General features: G+C 43.2%; 1 protein-coding gene across 10 annotated transcripts; it reads right to left on the bottom strand.

Annotated features, from left to right (window-relative positions):
* Positions 1-2,674: 2,674 nt before the first annotated feature.
* On the bottom strand, positions 2,675-14,377 carry LOC121582447 (bromodomain-containing protein 3-like). 10 transcript variants are annotated; one of them, XM_045225132.1, is made up of 14 exons: positions 14,282-14,377; positions 12,110-12,472; positions 11,853-11,990; positions 11,526-11,655; positions 11,201-11,364; positions 10,717-11,088; positions 10,472-10,600; positions 10,152-10,340; positions 9,617-9,685; positions 7,989-8,209; positions 7,598-7,875; positions 7,395-7,460; positions 6,451-6,603; positions 2,675-4,909 (listed from the first exon to the last, which is right to left on the bottom strand). In XM_045225132.1, exons 2-14 carry the CDS (start codon positions 12,308-12,310, stop codon positions 4,794-4,796), a joined length of 2,226 nt encoding a protein of 741 aa, XP_045081067.1. In that variant the 5' UTR covers positions 12,311-12,472; positions 14,282-14,377; the 3' UTR covers positions 2,675-4,793. The 10 variants fall into 10 exon arrangements, with proteins under 10 accessions (XP_045081067.1, XP_045081069.1, XP_045081068.1 ...); XM_045225134.1 differs by having other exon boundaries at positions 10,167-10,340; XM_045225133.1 differs by having other exon boundaries at positions 10,717-11,085.
* Positions 14,378-14,720: the final 343 nt, after the last annotated feature.

Here is a 14,720-nt window from a genome sequence, read left to right as displayed (position 1 = left end):
CCGGACCTCGGTGTCCTCATATGGTGTCCTTCCGTCTTCAAGGGAGCGAGAGTTGCACCCCTTCTCAAAAAACCAACACTCGATCCCACTGATGTCAACAACTACAGACCAGTATCCCTTCTTTCTTTTCTTTCCAAAACTATTGAGCGTGCCGTCTTTAGCCAACTCTCTTGCTATCTCTCTCAGAACGACCTTCTTGATCCAAACCAGTCAGGTTTCAGGACTGGTCATTCAACTGAGACTGCTCTTCTCTGTGTCACGGAGGCTCTCCGCACTGCTAAAGCTAACTCTCTCTCCTCTGCTCTTGTCCTTCTAGACCTGTCTGCTGCCTTTGATACTGTGAACCATCAGATCCTCCTCTCCACCCTCTCCGAGCTGGGCATCTCCGGCGCGGCTCACTCCTGGATTGCGTCCTACCTGACCGGTCGCTCCTACCAAGTGGCGTGGCGAGAAGCTGTCTCCGCACCATGTGCTCTCACCACTGGTGTCCCCCAGGGCTCAGTTCTAGGCCCTCTCCTTTTCTCCCTATACACCAAGTCACTTGGCTCTGTCATATCCTCACATGGCCTCTCCTATCATTGCTACGCTGACGATACACAACTAATCTTCTCCTTTCCCCCTTCTGATGACCAGGTGGCGAATCGCATCTCTGCATCTGCATCTAACATCAAGGCGGTGACCCGATCCTGCAGGTTCATGCTCTACAACATTCGGAGAGTACTACCCTGCCTTACACAGGAAGCGGCACAGGTCCTAATCCAGGCACTTGTCATCTCCCGTCTGGATTACTGCAACTCGCTGTTGGCTGGGCTCCCTGCCTGTGCCATTAAACCCCTACAACTCATCCAGAATGCCGCAGCCCGTCTGGTGTTCAACCTTCCCAAGTTCTCTCCGTCACCCCCCTCCTCCGTACACTCCACTGGCTTCCAGTTGAAGCTCGCATCCGTTACAAGACCATGGTGCTTGCCTATGGAGCAGTGAGGGGACGGCACCTCCGTACCTTCAGGCTCTGATCAGTCCCTACACCCAAACGAGGGCATTGCGTTCATCCACCTCTGGCCTGCTGGCTCCCTTCCTCTGCGGAAGCATAGTTCCCGCTCAGCCCAGTCAAAACTGTTCGCTGCTCTGGCACCCCAATGGTGGAACAAGCTCCCTCACGACGCCAGGACAGCGGAGTCACTCACCACCTTCCGGAGACATTTGAAACCCCACCTCTTTAAGGAACACCTGGGATAGGATAAAGTAATCCTTCTACCCCCCGTGGTTATCCCACTGGCTATAGGGGGAATGCACCAATTTGTAAGTCGCTCTGGATAAGAGCGTCTGCTAAATGACGTAAATGTGCCCTTGAGCAAGGCATTTAACCCTAATTGCTCCTGTAAGTCGCTCTGGATAAGAGCGTCTGCTAAATGACTAAAATGTAAATGTAAATATATGCTCTACTGCACATTACAAGGATGATTTATGGTCAATGTATGGATACAGGTGTATCATTCAGTGTTTGAGTGAAACAATCCTGTTCCCAGCCTCCCCTTTGCGGGGTCAACAAAAATACAGTATCACAATTCAATTTACTCCAGCTATAGGGTTTGCCTATCATATTATCCGTAATGGATGTTGGGTAGGCTATGTCTCTATTGTTTTGTCATGGATTGTGGCCAGCTAGAGTGAGTGATGGCCATAAGAGGCAGACACGACTAGTTGTCACTGAAGTTGTGGCATTGATCCATCATGGCCCAGGGCTGTTCGAGGCAAAGAGGTAACATGTTCCATATGCCACAGTGAGAAAGGGGGGGTCACACAGTACAAGTCTCCCTCCAGCACAAACCAAGTAAGGTAAGAGCTGGGGTGGGCAGTGACTGATGTATAGCCCTACGGCAATGAATCTGCCATTGGAAACATGGGTATTCCATTCTTGCACTAAAAGATGAATGTATGGTGGGTTACACCATTTCATTTATTAATGCAAGCATGGAAAGTGATTGCTGATATCAACCTACAAGTCTCCTGCAAGGTCACTTACATACTTAAATGGCTAATTCATAACTCACCTTAAAAGACATGAGTCAATCATTTATCCAAGAGAAAATCATTGGGTTGACATTCACCTAACAGCACGTTTACTCCAGCAAACACACAGCTCAAACCAAATGTCACCCCATTTAAAAAATCTATTATTATTGGCCACCATCTAGTGGCCTATCATTGAACTGCAGATAGCCCTTCACAGCTACCCTTTGAGTTTTGTGGCTACTGGCTGGCATATGCTGATCATGTTAAATGGCACACCCAGTCCATAAGCACTAAAAGCATCCCACATTATGGCTTTAGAGTATATTATAAAAATGTGTACACTGGTCTTACTTACTTAGGCCCAATTGCTTCTTTGGGAGCATAGGCCATCGACCACTCCTCTCCTTAGTATCAGCATGAAGCTCCCGCCTCCAGGTGTTTCTTGGGCGCCCTCTTTTTCTTCTCCCTTAAGTTCCAGGATAGAGCTTGCCGGGTGATGATGGAAAGTGGCTTTCAATGTTGTGGAAGATCCATCCACATCTATTCCGCCGGATCTCCTCATCCACCAGAAGTACACAGGTGTACCTCAGTGATAGTGAAAATAAGTGCAAAGAGAACAGTCAAACAAATCCACATGCAGAAAATGAGGAGACAAATTCAGTAGGGTCTTTTGTCATTTATTTAAAAAAAAATATTTAACCTGATTCCAGGTTAGCGGTTACATTAAATGTTAGCTTCTACCTCCAGTCCCCACCCCCCAAATACCACCCTCAGTCCCATATTGCAATAAACAGGCCTAAAACTACTTACACAGAATCCTTGATTTGTTTCGATAACAGACATTTACAGGAAGATACTATAACAGCTCAAAAAAGGGTATAAGAAAGTTACAATAAACTTGCATGCACATCGAGGATAAAAAGTAAACATTTGCTTTTGAAAATATAAAAAGGAACTATTATATTTGACCAGGGCCTATAAATGAACTAAAAGTTATATATATATTTATATATATATATTTGTTCTGTGTTTCGCCTCTAAAAGACATTCTTAGAAAAACCTGATAGGGCCTGTACTGGAGAACATTGGTATAGGCAGAGAAATACATACAACATCATTTGGGGAATTTTGCAGTTAAGTGCAACCTGGTATGTGGGACAAGCCACACAATTACACAAATATTTATTTCCACCATAGCCTAAAATAATGCATATGACTAAATGTATAATGTATCAACTTATTAACAGTAAAGAAAATCCAAAGTGGCTTCAATGTTCAAGTTATTTTCAACAAATTCCAGAAAAAAACTTTACCACAAATTGTACTTCATGAAATAATCATATGCATTCTTACAAGAGTGGAATAACATGTCATGATATTCTCTGATGAATAATTAACCATTTGTTCACTAAGATAAAAATAAAAGATGAGTTGACTGAAAAAGAAAACAGAAGAGGTCATAATAAGAGGATGTGGCATCTAGTCACAATAAAACAAGGGACCTAGAGGTAACAAATTACATTCAGAAATCAATACACTACACTTCAGAGGAAGACTCATATTGTTTACAATATTGTCCTGCTTTCATTGGCCAAACTTATGACATCAACAGAGAAAATAATCAGGGGACACGGCACTGCTCTGATTGAGCACCAAGATGGCGGGTATGCTCTGCAATATTCAAAAGTGAAAGACTTTCCTACGCCAGTGTACTGAAAATGTACAGAGGTCAGCTATGTACAGTTTTGGCCGTCCCATCTTATATAAAGCAGTGATATACACAATATCACTGACATGGTGGCGCACAATCATTCATGGCATACATTCATCAGTGAGGATGGTAGATCAAGCAAGAGGCAAGCCGGGAAATACATATACAGGGGGCCATTATGCCTAGTGGTTGTCATGTTATGAAACAAACTGTTTATAGTGAATTATTGTATGGTAATTTCTTCTGCCCAAAAAGTCTAAATTCTATAAGTTAAAATCGTATTTAATAACCTCTCAGACCAGTTACCATCTAGCAGACATTTTTGCTAAAACTTTACATAATGCCAGGTTAAGAAATAAGAGACAATGTCAGTTATCATACACAGAATAACAGCAATCATATTCCACTAATAAATGATCATCTTCAGATCATTCAATTTGACTGTATATGCTGCTGAGGATGCCCAACATGATTGTTCAGAATAATCTGAAATGCACCACTCAGAGGCAAACGAGGTTCAGTATGTCAAAAGTCAAATGATTGGAGACAACCCAAAACGCACATAAGCCTATTTCAAGAGAGGGCCCTCCTCATCACGAGGGCGAAAAATACTTGTGAAGCTGGATGAGAAGTGTTGATTCTTTTTCAGTGAAAGTAATTGAATAGGTTGTTTATGTAGCAGGGCTGAAGCTAGGAGGTGGACATGGGGTTCTGCACCGTCTTGATAACTATGCAACAACTCCTTCACATTGAGATGCATGTTGATGATGCTATTAAGAGAAAGGAAAAGACATGTGGCATTCATCCAAGAGGGTATTACAAAATGCTTGTTTTATGTTTGGTCGATTTTGAACACATCCCTTTAAAAGTTAGTGAAAACAAAAAGAACCCTGTCAAGTCTATAATTCCCCATGTTTCTTTTTCTGACATGGCATTACATTTTATTGTTGTTTTTTCCTCATATAAAATGTTTTAGAAGGGGGAAACCACTGACTGCATACAATGTTTGTTTTTTTACAGGGTAAAAATAAAAAGGAATAGCTCCCAGCGAGTGTTTGGGCGGTGCTTTTCAGTCAGAGTCGCTGCTGTCAGAACTGGACCCACTGGAGCTGCTGCTACCCGAGTCTGAAGAACTACTGCTGCCGCTGAGATGGGACGCACCGGTACCGGAACCAGCGCCCTTCTCTGGAAGGAGAGAGAGAGTGAGAGAGGATCATGCATGAGACGTGGCCAAACGTATTATATATCTATGTCAATGAGGTGCAAATGCTAAAGATAAATACTTTCTCAGATGGGTATCAGAGTGCATACAAATGTTTTGCTCATTTTTAAAAAAGGACTTGCACTTTTGTTATGATTGATAAAGCTAACACACACAATAAGTACCACTGTTGAATTATCACTGTGAATCATTGTAATGTTTGTTTCAGTGTCAATTAATCCCGTAAGGGAGGGGGGCCAATTTGACACAAAAAAAAATCCATTCATTCATACACACACGGTGACACAAGTGTTGAAGAGACAGGAGATGAAAGAGGAATCCCCCCCCACACACACACTTACATCTGTTACAGTAACCATACAACTGTCCAACTCAATAAATATTAGGGATGGGCATTTGAAATAAATATGTTATCCGGATAGTCGAAATACATGCAAAAATAAATAAATATATGTATATCTTTCAGCCTGCGCGACTTGGGAGAGAAGTGCTGCTCTGCTTGGTTGCAGCAGTGCGGGGGATAAGCAACGGTGTGTTTGACACGGGAGGGAGGGAGAGTAGCCATACAGACTCGCGCTAGTTAGACAATATTATTATTGAATTAATAATTTCATATATGTTATTATTAAATGTGCATTTTTGTAATGTATACTTTCACAAGTATTCAGGGTATTTTGAAGTACCGACGGTATGATTTTCAAAACTGTCCCAATGTATTTATTTTTATTAAATAAAAATAAAAGTTCAATTGAGGCTGTCACATGGTATGTTTGTTTACAAAAAGCACATGGAGCAAACGTGATGTGATGATCCACTGTTGAGGGGCACAAGAGGTGATCAAGTTAACGTTACACTTGAAATTCAATAATGTTTGTCAGCTAAATATTTTAAGTTATAAGTGAAGTTATAAGTTAACCATCTAAGATGTGGAAAATACATTTTCTCCAGCTCAGGCCTCCATTTATGCATTAAGTTTGCTAAGTTACTAGCTATAACGTTAGGTGGCTAGCTTACAATATCAAGCTTCTTGTTTACAGCAGAGACAATCAATTCCCTTCTGGAACAAGTGTGAGTAGCATTTTGAGATAGTTGTATAACGTTATGTGCTGGGCTGTCTGTCCTTACATTTAGTTTATGTTCTCGTGCTTGTTAGTATTTAGCTAGTGTCCGCTATGGGAGTTTTTATTTTTTTATGTTTTTAAAGAAATAGCGGCAATGTTAACCTGGTATGGCACAGGAACGGTATGAACATATGGAAATCTGGATACTTCCCAACCCTAACATCTGTTCAAATATTCAAATAACCGTGCCCATCCCTAATAAAATATATGTAATAGTATATATAGATTTATAACCATAAAAGATCGGATGACTAACTTCCTGGACCACAGGATACCAACAATGAATGGGTGAACTAGGTTAAAATGGGAAGCAAGACAGGGTCCACGTGCCCTCGCCCTTACTCTACTCTATGCAACTCCTGCTGTCCCTTACGCTATGGTACCTTTTTTGGACGTTTTCTTTTTGTCGGTTTTGTTCTTGTTGCTGTTGTTACTGTTCAGCTGGCCGCTGACATCCTGTAGCCTCTTTTCTAACTCTTTCTTCTTTTCCTGAGCCAGCTCCTCCTTGGATCTCGCTCCCTTGCCCCCAGCGGCCGCTGCAGGAGACACACAGCGGCACGCTGTGAGCACCATGGCCTTCCTGCCCGGACCCCCGCCGCTGTGGTGACAGCTAGCTAGCTAGCAGCTATGGCCTAGCGCCTTACGCCTATGGCCTAATGCCTACAACCTGGAGGACTACAGAGGGCAGCAGGTTCAAAGCGCAGGTGAGCCTTTACACTCTTGGACTTGAACAAACTTCATCTCACTTGCTAAATTTGCTGTTAAGCGAGGACTGTACAGGAGTTTGTCCAGGAGTTATCTGTCACATGTTATGACACACTGCCTGACTCCACTGCGCTGGGTCCGAGTAGGAGCCGATATTAGCAACACAACAGCAAACCCTGTTCAGGCCCATACCATTTTTTTATACAGGAGGTCCATGTATACAGCATCTACATCCAGAATGGCAAGAATTTGGCAAACAGTCCTTTGTGTTCAGGTAGGCTACATGTACACAAGGTCAATTGGGCATAGTATTTTGTTATTTCGTTGACCTAGCAGCCATTGACCAAAAAACCAAAAGGTCAGGCTAAAATTCATTTTTAGGAGTTCAAAAAGTTGGGGACCACCTGTATATCAAAAAATAGCAGTCAACTGGAAGACATGCAACTAGGTAGAGGGAAGGAACATAATCTAGCTAGGGGAAAAAAATACCAAAAAGGGAAAGAAAATGTATCTAGTACTTATAGCAAAAGTAAGAAGAGAAGCGAGTAAAAGCCGCTACACACTTCGCGCAAACTATGCAAATGTAGCGATGGAGCATAATTTTCTAAGTAGTTCTACGTACTTTTGTGCGGCTCAAAATTTGGAACGGACCGCATACGACGCTCCGTCGCTCTGTTTGCGTAGAGCCCTTAACAGTAAAGCAAGAGAAGGTAGGAGAAAATACTTAATGGAGGGAGAAGTAGTAGTAGCAGGCTGAAGGACAGTGAAGGTATCAGTGAGGTTCAAGCAGGTTCAATGCATGAGGTCTTCGACCTCAGGACTTACGTTGGGGTTTCCGCTGTTTCTTCTGTAAACAGGACTTGACGTATCGCTCGAGTTCGCGTAGGGTGGAGGGCTTGAGCGTCTCAAAGTCAATCTCGATCTCGTCTGGATTGGAGTCTCGCAGCGAGGGCTCTCGGGACTGGATGATGTGCACTACACGACCCAGCTTCTCCCCTGGGAGCCGGTTGATGTCCAGGCTGAGCTGGCGCTTCTCGTCGTACGCCATGGGCAGAGACTCCTCCTCGTCAGATTCGTAGCCCCTGCCCCCCTTCTTTGGTTGCCTGGAAGATCAAGAGGCCAGAGCAGCAATGACAAACAGTCAAGGCTTTCATGGTGTTTTTTATTATAAGAGGCTGAGCAGAGCCCTAATACATCAGAGAAAGGGAGGCCTTACCTGGAGCCAGTCACTGTGCTGTTGGCTTTCCTGGAGGGCTTCTTCTGCTGGCCCTGCTTGGCAGGCTGCCCAGGCTTGGCCTTCTTCTCGTCCGTCTTGGTTTTGCTATGCTTGTTGTCCTTGTCTTTCTTCTTGTCTTTTTCTTTCTTTTCTTTCTTCTTCTTCGGTTTGCTCACAGGGGCCTGAGAGAGCGCGGCAAGCTGTTCGTGGACGGCCTTTAGCTGGGGAGAGGTGGGGTGGAGGAGTTAGTGGTCTGCCGTAAGAGTATGCTAGCACTTCAAGCCTTGAGGGACTACAAAAGGGGTAGATATGAGTTAACCAGAAGGAAATGCTCCACTTTTTACCACTTGAGTGAATCATTCAAAATAGGAAGTTAGGGAATTTTGTAAGGAAACTAGGGTATATAAAATGTGGCATTACTTTTAGGAAAGCCATGTATACTAAAACAAATCAATACATAGTAAGTTAACCTCCATTCAGTGTTTCGCTTAGGATTTTTTTAGCAGCGGTGGCAAAGGTAATGACTGTGAGAAGGTCACTTCTGGTGACTTTAAAAAAAGAAGACATTCTACACCAAAATGCATGAAAATTATATTATGTTAACACCATCTGAAATATAACTGATGCGCGTTACTGCACTGTAGGCAAATGATGAGGAGCAAGCGGTGGCTGTGTGCTCGGGACTCCCATTCACGCCACTGCTCGCTCGGTTTGCTACAAATATACATTGTAACTTGTCACTCTGATCGCAAAGGGATAATGTGAGAATTTGGCAATTAAACTACCTTCAAACTGCACGCAGAACCATAAAAATTGTATAAACGAGTTCATCTGACTCTGGGTAAGTAGAAAAAGGTCTTAGTTGCCAAAATCTCGCACTGCGCCTTTAAAAACGTGTAAATGTACATTTAATTGTATTTATGTATTTTTTTGGAAGTGGCGGCTCGCTGCTGCTAAATAAATATAGGGGAAACACTGACATGGGAAACTCTTTACGTCAACTTTGACATATTGATTGCTTATCTAGTTCTCAACTTATGGAAAAATAGTACTCCATGCTAAGACTTTTTAACAATGGATTTGTATTTTTATCATCAAGTATTTATTTTTTCCTACCCATTCTAAATGTAGCTAGGTAAGCAATCTGAGCAGTTTATCCCTTTGGTGCATAACATGTACTTGAGCAAAAATGAAGAGAGCAGTTTTAAGATATTGAGCAAAATTCCATCCAAAACATCAGTAAATCAGAAAGGAATCCTTTAACAAGGGAGAGGAAAACAAGTTGCATACTCCTTTCATTGCCTCATAATTTAAATTGGACACAACCATCAGGCAATTGAGAGAGAGAAGAGTATGTTTACTTGGGTCAGCCAGCAAACATAACAGGGAGAAGCCAAACACACATTCAACATTTACACAACCATTTAAACTCACACACACCCACATCTGCCATTTAGAGTCCCACCACCCCGCACCTGTAACTCGCCACTCCCTCCCCACTATTAACCCTCTACCGCTTGCTCAACTAATGCAAAAAAATATATAGGTGAAATAGCAGCATCATGATAATAAACCGAGATCAATAAGAGGTTAGTGGGGAGGGGACCGGGAAGTGAAAAGCAAATCACCTGAAAATGCTTGGTGCACCCGTTTTTTCCCCCCTGCCCGCTACCATTGGGGCGCTCCACAGAGATACACTGGTAAGAGAGCCAAAGGGAAATGAGGGGACAAAGATAGAAAACTCCAAAAAAAGAGATCAGAACCATTTTAAAACACCATGTTATGACAAGAGCTACTGTGTGGTACCATTATGCAAAAACTACATTGTGATGTTTTCAAAAAGAAGGCTTTTGTTCAGGTAGTGCATGCAAGCCATCTGTGCCAGTAGATGCATGGAAATGCACAATTTAAAGCGGTAGAGGGTTAAATTTAAGTGCTATCAATAGGGAGATGACGAATCAGTGGAGAAAGCAGTGGTATGCATGGCTGAGGGGAGAGGGGGAGGGGTTAGACTGGATGTAAGGTGGCAACCCCTCCATCTCTGTCTCAGAATGTTGGAATGGATAAGATGGCTGTGATGTGAGAAGAGGTGCGAGGAAGGCCCTCCCTGAGCCCTTCAGGTTAGAGGAGTAGAGTTGGACGGACCTCGGATCTGAAACCCACCTGTTCCGCACCCACCTGTTCCTGGAGCTCGGCGAGCCGGGTGGCCCGCTCCTCCTCCGAGTCAGAGCTGTCCGAGCTGGAGGAGTCGCCACTGCTTGAGTTGTCACCTTTACTGACCAACCCGCCTGCACCGGGGCTCAGCTCCACCGGCTCATCAGGCATCTTAGCAAAACGCATCTCAAACACATCCTGAGACAAAGACACACAGGGATTCATGGCAAAAAGAGTGACAGAGACACATTAGGGATAAACCAACCAATTCAATTTTACATTGATTTTTCAAATGGGATCCAGAGAAATATTTAACCTCCCAAACCTACCTGAAGTTTTCTGGCCATGGCAACAACCTCATGATCTGGAGGGTTATATTTGTAACAATTTGAGAACATTATTCGAACATCCGCTGCAAACATCTGTGCATCTGGGTACTCCCGGCCGTCTATCTTTTTCTGCAAATCAACAGCAAGTGTTATCCAAACAGCGCATGGATGGGCAACCACACAAGCCAACACTAAGGTAATGATTAACTGTAAAAGTGAATTCTGCTTTGTTCTGTGGTGCGTACTTTGACAGTGCTGAGGTCCATGGGGTGCTTGATGATCTCGTGGTAGTCATGTAGCTCCAGAGCTTCAGCATCTACAGGCTTGTAGAAAGGCCAGGCGTACGCTGCGTGTTTCTTCGACAGCATCTCCTTAAGGATACTGTCGCAGTACTTGAGCTGCTCACTCATTCTGCTCCGCTTGCTGCTGTGCTGGCCCAACTCCCCTTCCACCAAGTCTTTCTTGGGAGCTTTGATGGGACGGCCTGTGCTCTCCCGTCTGGACATCACCTTGCCCTGCTTGCCTTCTGAGAGGGGGCTGGGCGACTCACTCCGGCTAGCTGTGATTGCAGATGTCGTGGGGGTGGTGGTGTCTGCTTTCCTTTTTACCCCTTTCTTCTAGATGCACAAAAAAACACAAACACAAAAAGGCACACCCTCACAGGTGAGGTTCCATTCAAAAGACTAAATGAACATTTGTATTCCTGATGAAAAATGTACGGTGACTTACTTTGACAAGAGGTTGTGATGGTGAGACGACGGGTATCATCGGAGCATTGGGCGAGCTCTGGACAGCTGGGACGTTGGGGGTGATGGCAGATATTGGAGAAGAGCCAATCACAGGTGTCGTAGAGCCAGGGAGGGAAGATGGTGACTCACCTCCATCCAGACCACCTGTAGCAGGTGCAATGATTAGAGTGGTTAACTCACAGTACATGGGGTATCTTATTGGCAATATGCACCCATTTTCTCTAAAAAATGTATACGATATCTATGATCTATCCAAAATTATAGGGATCTATAGTTTCAGGAACAGATGAACAGTGGCCTATTACCTATGCTTTTGCTTTTCTTGGGTTTGGGTGCGGGAGGCAGAAGCTCCACCTCCTCCTGGGGCATCATGGCAACTTTCTGCAGGAAGATCTTCTCCAAGGCCTGTGCCATCAGGACAATGTCATCTGTAGGCTGTTGGGCAATGTAAAAACAGGAAGTGAGAAACATGAGTGGGAAACGCAATGCGGAAACTTGAGATCAATTTAAAAACATAGAGCTTTGGGACTAGCCCTGGGAGAATATGCAAACATATTAGAGACTATAATATTAAATCCAGAATAAATGGACCCCTAGGAGAGAGTCTGTATTTACTCTCATGGAGCACTCACCTTGTTATATATGTAACAGTTGGTGAACATGGTGTTGAAGTCCTGCATGCATTCACTGGCACTCCAATAGTAGTTATGTTCCAGTCTCTTTTTGATGGTTCCCATGTCCATAGGTTGCTTTATGATCTTATGGTAATCCTGATACACAGAAAATGCAAAACATTGTCAGCTGCAAGTCTTCTGCACTGTGATCTATCTATAGGTAGTGGCTTTCTGACATTTATTACACCCATTCTCAATATCTACAGTCTACTCACCATAAGACCCAATTTGATGGCATCAACTGGCACGTAGAAAGGCCAGGCAAAGTTGTGCTTCCACAATGTCTTGACCATTACATTCTGCATGTACTGTAGTTGGTTGGTTTTACGACCTGGTTTGGTGGGATTGGTAACCTCCGGGGGTGGTGGGTTGACTCCCTGAAGAGGGGCCGGGGTTGCTGAGTTGACAGCAGACATGGTTGCGATGGGAAGGGGGTGGTATTTTAGGAGTCGCTGTTACCTCTCAGATGGACAGGGCGGGAGACGGACACCTTCTCAGTGGGTGGTGTAGTTCTGTTCTTTCTGCTCTTTAGTGGCCTGGGAGGAACTGCATCTCATTGCAGGGCCTGACCTTTTGACCTATGAAAAACAGAGCAGTGTGATGGCCATGAGTCTTCATCATAAGAGTAAGTGTGGCAGCCAAAAATCCACGACCCAGGTATAATACCTCAAACCACAACATTATACCTGGGATAACATGACAGGAAGCAATTCTGATAAGAAACTAGGGCCTTTTCATCAAACAATTTAAAAAATGTAAATGGATAAACGTCTCCTAACAGACAGCTGGCTAATGTGTCCCTGGAGAGATGTGTTGTCATCTCCAGGTTTGAGGCATATTGTCTAGACCCCAATCTGACACCTGCACATCATGCAGCTTGGTCTTGGATTTTCCTTTCACCATAGAATTGTATTTGGCACGTGGGGACAAGTACAGCTTACAGTGATCATGCAAATGTTCAGGGAGCAAAGGTACAATATTATAACACTAAATAATAACAACGTCTAAATAACCAACTAGCAATTCAATTAATTAACCACAGCAACCACAAACCATTTCATCCCATACATCACCAAGCAACCTGCAAAACTGACTGACTACAGCACAGCTGATCTAGCAACAAGTCTCACCCTGAGTAGTGTAATTGCTGTTGCTGTGATAACGTTAATGCAATCTGTACTAAGGACACTTCAATAATGACAACTCCACAGATATTGTTCGGTATCTCCGTCAATACGTAGTAGTAGCTACTAGCTTTACACAAACATAAATTAGCTATATATATATATATACATTTGACCGTGAAAAATGTAGCTGGCCAGCTAGCACGTAGAAGCCATGATGTGCATATATATAAATCATTCGTAGTAACGTTAGATAGCTAGTTAGTAGCTGACGTTAGGCGCTGCTCCCGCGTAAACAATCACATAAACTAGTTTACTAGCTAGCTAAATTGCTAGTTACAAATAAAAGCCAACACTCGCTGTATAGCATTTGTTCGTTTCGTTGAAAGCGCTGCAATACTGTATGTAACGGCACGGCATCTTATGGCAAAATTTTGGAATTAGTTATCTAGCTAAACTGTTTCTGATATCTGCTCAACAAAACGCACGTAATTTAGCTAACTAGCAAGCTATACTAGCCAGCATCAAGCGCGGGGGAAATGCAAAGGGATCTTGAAACACTTTTGGAACAATTCGCGCGGACTCCTTTCTTTGCACTCCGTGGTTAGAGTGTCCAGACAATGCCGTGTAGCGAGCTAACGTGGCTAGCTCATAGAAAATGAGACGTAGATATTATTCACTACAGTATAAATATTTGACTGGCTAGCTAAACATCAATACACCAAAACCAAATAGGTGGTATAATGGGCTCCATTGCAACATTCTCCAAAAAGATGGCGGGCATATGATATTAGCCTTTAGCTATCGCGAGGTAGCTAACGTTAACAGACGATTTAACTTCACTCCCCTACCTAGCTAACTACGAACAGTTTCCTCAGATATATATTTTATAACCCTCCTTGTTTTATCTGTGATTTCCACAAGAGCATGTAGCTATTGCTACCACAACTGCGTAGCTAGCTATGTAGCTAGCTAATTTACCCACAATAATCTCTTATGTTAAACGCTTCGCGCCAATATTGCCAAAATATTTAACCCAATAGACAAGTAATTTACGTTATGCTTTGTTGTATTATTGCAATTCGCTGTCAGACTGAGCTTTGCTGAAAAACATCGGACGTTAGCAAGCTTGCTTAGTTAATGCTAACAAGCGTTTCAGCACCACCTTTTTCATAACATTGAAGTATGAATGTTACATGATTCGCTAAAGAAACGCTATTATCATAATAAATATGGTGAAATATAAATATTTTAATGCATTACTTTCTTGAGGGCTCCGATGGGTTTGCCTGTAGCTGGTAGTCCGAGTTGCTCTTGTTTTATTTGAGTGAGGCCGAGCAGCATGAAGATGAGGTTGCTCATGCGCATTGGCGCGCGGTTTGTGATCAATTTACTGCCGCTGAAGACTACGCTGCCCCAACATGCGTGTTGTTCAGTGTATATAATGCATTATACTATCAAATATTTTCGAGTATACTGAAAACTGAAGTATGCATTAATAGAGGCCACGTTAAATAAATGCATGGGCTCCAATAATGTGCAATACAAATAAACAGCTGGAATGGCTTTATCTTCAGCTGGCAATGTATGCCATGGATGGATTACTTTACCATTTATTATGGATATTTCACAAATCTGTTTAAGATTATATTGACCTGTAAACATTCAAATGAAACAGATGGATGAGTGCTGACACCTTCCC

This window comes from Coregonus clupeaformis, chromosome 15 (assembly GCF_020615455.1).
Source record: "Coregonus clupeaformis isolate EN_2021a chromosome 15, ASM2061545v1, whole genome shotgun sequence".
NCBI classification, from domain to species: domain Eukaryota; kingdom Metazoa; phylum Chordata; class Actinopteri; order Salmoniformes; family Salmonidae; genus Coregonus; species Coregonus clupeaformis.
This window is presented reverse-complemented; position numbering and strand designations above follow the sequence as displayed.

Bases quoted from the DNA above. Each gene is read 5' to 3' on its own strand.
- LOC121582447 (XM_045225132.1), bottom strand. From the start codon at position 12,310: ATGTCTGCTGTCAACTCAGCAACCCCGGCCCCTCTTCAGGGAGTCAAC. The intron at 10,601-10,716 runs GTACGCACCACA...GTTGATTTGCAG, and splicing joins TGGACCTCAGCACTGTCAAA to AAAAAGATAGACGGCCGGGA. The intron at 7,876-7,988 runs GTAAGGCCTCCC...TTGATCTTCCAG, and splicing joins AGCACAGTGACTGGCTCCAG to GCAACCAAAGAAGGGGGGCA.